Source organism: Mandrillus leucophaeus, unplaced genomic scaffold (assembly GCF_000951045.1).
Source record: "Mandrillus leucophaeus isolate KB7577 unplaced genomic scaffold, Mleu.le_1.0 Scaffold74, whole genome shotgun sequence".
NCBI classification, from domain to species: domain Eukaryota; kingdom Metazoa; phylum Chordata; class Mammalia; order Primates; family Cercopithecidae; genus Mandrillus; species Mandrillus leucophaeus.
In genome coordinates this window covers 2,962,265-2,966,376 of record NW_012108030.1, presented here as the reverse complement: position 1 = coordinate 2,966,376, position 4,112 = coordinate 2,962,265, and the positions used below count along the sequence as shown (strand labels likewise).

The following is a 4,112-nucleotide window of genomic DNA, read 5'->3' as shown; positions in this document are numbered from 1 at the left end:
GTCTGACCCCAGAAGGTGCTCCCTTGGGATCCTCTTCTAGAACAACGTCATGCTCCATGCTCTTCGCTGTGCTGGGAGCTGGGTTGGGGCCTGGAGTCAGCCCTCTGAGATGGGCTGCCCACTGGCTGCCAGGTTCTGTGCCAGACAAGTACAAGTGCCTACACTGCTTTCCTGTGACTGCTGTGATGAATTACCACAAGCACAGCAGTGTCAAACACCAGTTCTGGACGTCGGAAGTCCAACATCCGTCTCATGGCCAGGGCTGGTCCCTTCCGGGGGCCCTAGAGGAGAGGCCATGTCCTTGCCTTCTCCAGCTCCTAGAGGCCACCTGCTTTCCTTGGCTCGTGGCCCCTTCCCCCATCCCCAAAGGCAGTGGCGTGGCATCTTCTCTCCTGCCTGACCTCTGTTCCATCCTCACATCATCTCTCTCTGACTCTGAACTGTATCTTTCCCGTATAAGGACCCTGTGATGACATCGGGTCCACCTGGATCACCCAGGATCCTCTCTCCAGCTCATGATCCTTAACTTCATCATATCTGCAAAGTACCCCCACCCTTTTTTTTTGTTTGGAGACGGGGTCTTGCTCTGCCACCTACCCAGGCTGCAGCCTTCACCTCCCAGGCTCAAGCGATCCTCCCACCTCAGCCTGCCAAATAGCTGGGTCTCCAGGCATGTGCCACCATGCTTGGCTAATTCTCGTATTTCTAGTAGAGATGGGGGTCTCACCATGTTGCCCAGACTGGTCTCGAACTCCTGGGCTCAAGTGATCCTCCTGCCTCAGCCTCCCAAAGTGCTGGGATTACAGGCGTGAGCCACCCTAACCCTCAGAACCTGTGAATATGTTCCCTTGGGATCAAAAGGGCCTTGCAAAGTCTGTTCCCTCACAATAGCCAGACGGACACTTTAAACACCTATCAAAAACACACCCATTTCTTCAGTTTGCTGTGGAGAGAAGATAAATGAGTGAATCCATCCAGAGACCTGTGGGAGTGCTGGACAGGCCGAAGGGGTCTGGGGGTAGCTGTTCCTGCTGTCACGTTAATGTCACGCTGATTCTCTGCTCACCACCCACAGCGGCTTCCATCCCCCAATCGGTAAAAAACCAAGTCCTCACTGCAACCCACAAGGCTCTGCAGGGTCTGGCCCTATGTTCCCTCCCTGTCCTATCTGCAGCCTCTTGTCCCCATGGCTCAGGCCGCAGCCCCCAGGCCGCCTCGCTGCTCCTCCTATGCGCAGGCTCCGCCTTCCTGATGGTCCTGGCACAGGCTGTCCCCTCTGCCTGGGACGTTCTGTTGCAGAGGATTTTCAGTCTTTCCTCATTAAGTTACTCTGTTTTGTTTATTTTAAATGTTTTTATTTATTTAGAGACAGATCTAACTCTGTTGCCCAAGCTAGAGGGAGTGCAGTGGCACACTGGTGGCGCACTGCATCCTCGACCTCCCAGGCTCAAGCAGTCCTCCCACCTCACCCTCCCAAGTAGCTAGGATTACAAGCCTGCGCCACCACAGCCAGCTAATTTTTGTATTTTTGAAGAGACTGGGTCTCACTGTTGTCCAGGCTGGTCTTGAACTTATGGCCTCAAGTGATCCTCCCACCTTGGCCTCCCAAAGTGCTGGGATTACAGGCATGAGCCACCATGCCCAGCCCTGACAGTATTTGATGTATGTGTTTTCGTGGTGCTGTCTGACATGTAAGGACAAGTGTTTGGACCACTTTGTTCGCCACTCTATCCACGGCGCCCACAGCACTGCCTGGTACCCCATGGGCACCCAGTAGGTGCTTGGTGAATGAATGAAGGTGCAGAGCCAGGCCTGACATGTTCCTGAGCCCTGCCAGGGACCCCATGAGGTTACTGAGATGCAGTCATTTTGCAGATGAAGACACTGAGTTCTGGTGGGCCATGAGGGCGGCGCCAGATTGGATCCTGCGGTAGCCTGGCTGTCTGTCCCTCTCACTGGCCTCGCACACCCTTCCTGGGAGAAACAGGAGAGGAGGGGAGGTGCTGGGGTCACTGACTCTGCTTCCCCTGCCCCACATGGTGTACCCACAGGGACAGCATGGACAGCGTCAAGCAGAGTGCGGCCCTGTGCCTCCTGCGACTCTACAAGGCCTCGCCTGACCTGGTGCCCATGGGCGAGTGGACGGCACGCGTGGTACACCTGCTCAATGACCAGCACATGGTGAGCCCTCTGCCCTCACGCCTCCTGGATGCCTGGGGCTCCACCTCAGCCCTGACCCCCCTGGATGCCCAAGGCTCCACCTCAGCCCTGACCCCCCTGGATGCCCGAGGCTCCCACCTCAGCCCTGACCCCCGCGGACACCTGGGGCTCCCTCCTTGGCCCAGACCCCCTGGATGCCCGGGGCTACGCCCTCGGCTCTGACCCCCTGGATGCCTGGGGCTCCCCCTTCGGCCCAGACCCGCTGGATGTCTGGGGCTCCTCACTTGGCTCTGACGTTCACCAGGCACCAGAAACCATGATCCAGTGTCCCTGGTACTCATTACCTGCCCAAGTGTCCAGAAACCCTCCCTTCCCCATCTCTGACACTCGCCTGGCTGGCTAGGGATCCTGTCCAGTGACCCCCCAAACCCCTCACCAGCCACCCAGCCCCTTAGAAAATCCCACTCTCTGTTTCTGATACCCGGAGATTCCCCCAACAGCGCCCATCACCTGCCCACCGGCACAGAAACCTTGACCCCTGTCCCACTCACCATAGTCTCAACTCTCTGGAGTCCCACCCCTTCACTGCTCCTTACCCAGCTGCCTGGGGTCCTGCCAGGGATACCCCACACACCCAGGTCAGTGCTGGTCATGGTGCCCGAGGCCCCGTGGCCTCCTCACCCCACCTCTGAAGCACGCACAGTGACACGTGTGCACACCCCTAAACCCCATCCTCCCAACTGCACACACAGCCCGACCTTGCCCCGCTTCTGAGCCTCTGCTCTCAGGTGCCCGCCTCCCCCAGGGCCTGACTTGCCTCTCCTCTGCCCCTGCAGGGCGTGGTCACGGCTGCTGTCAGCCTCATCACCTGTCTCTGCAAGAAGAACCCAGACGACTTCAAGACGTGCATCTCCCTGGCTGTGTCGCGCCTCAGCCGGGTGGGTGTGGCCTAGATGCTGGCTGCAGGAGGTGGCCTTGGCATCCCTGTGCCCTCTGACACCCCCCAGGTCCCCACTCTCCCTGAGAGGCAGCCCAGCCCAAGGTTTACAAACTCAAGCTCTGAGCTGGATTCATCCTGGCTCGGCCTCTTCCTGGCTGGGTGGCCCCGGACAAGTGGCTTCACCTCCCTGGCCTCAGCTGCCCCCTGTGTTCAGTGGGGTTAATACCAGTGCCCGCCTGGAGGCACAGAGCGCTGTGGATAAAGTGCTCAGAACAGGGCCTCGCAGGCCGAGCACCCTGGGAGCCAGAGCTGCCCCCTGCCCTCCTCCCTCTCCCGCTCCTCTCTCTGTCTCCCGCCTTCCCTCTTCTGGCTTTGCCTCCCGCCTCTGTCTTTCCTGTGCAGCCTCACTCCTGCCTGGCGTCCCTCTCCCACCTTTGCTCCTGTCCTGCCCAGGAACATCCCCTGAGGCCTCTTGCATGCCAGGCTCCATGTGGGGTGACACCAGGGACACAGATGAGTCAGAAACCAAACTCTGCACTTAAGGAGCTCCCTGTCCTGCTTGCAGGGAGGTGACTCAGTCACCGATTGTCAGAAAAGGGGTGACTTGCGCTATAATGGAGGTAGGACAGGGCGCCCATAGGAGGCACTTAACCCAGGCTGGGAGTCCACAAAGGCTTCCTGGGGTCGGTGAAGGATTCCCTGAATTGAGACTTGGAGCACACATGCATGTCTGCTGGGCAGTGGAGAGAGGCCTGGATTCACAGGCAAAGAGAAGAACACACCAGCTCACGCGTGTACTCGTTCTTTCTTTCTTAGGGTTTTGTTTTGTTTTGTTTTTTTAAGAGACAGGGTTAGGCCGGGCGTGGTGGCTCACGCCTGTAATCTCAGCACTTTGGGAGGCTGAGGTGGGTGGATCACCTGAGGTCGGGAGTTCGAGACCAGCCTGACCAACATGGAGAAACACCATCTCTACTAAAAATACAAAATTAGCTGGGCCTGGTGGCACATGCCT

General features: G+C 58.2%; 1 protein-coding gene across 1 annotated transcript in view; it reads left to right on the top strand.

Moving 5' to 3' along the window:
* The window catches only part of AP2A1 (adaptor-related protein complex 2, alpha 1 subunit), a 50,230-nt gene that overhangs the window by 32,753 nt on the left and 13,365 nt on the right, over positions 1 to 4,112 (top strand). Inside the window, exons 4-5 of the mRNA XM_011966069.1 lie at positions 2,050 to 2,181; positions 2,997 to 3,098. Coding sequence (XP_011821459.1) covers positions 2,050 to 2,181; positions 2,997 to 3,098 — 234 coding nt within the window. The remainder of the gene's footprint in view (positions 1 to 2,049; positions 2,182 to 2,996; positions 3,099 to 4,112) is intronic.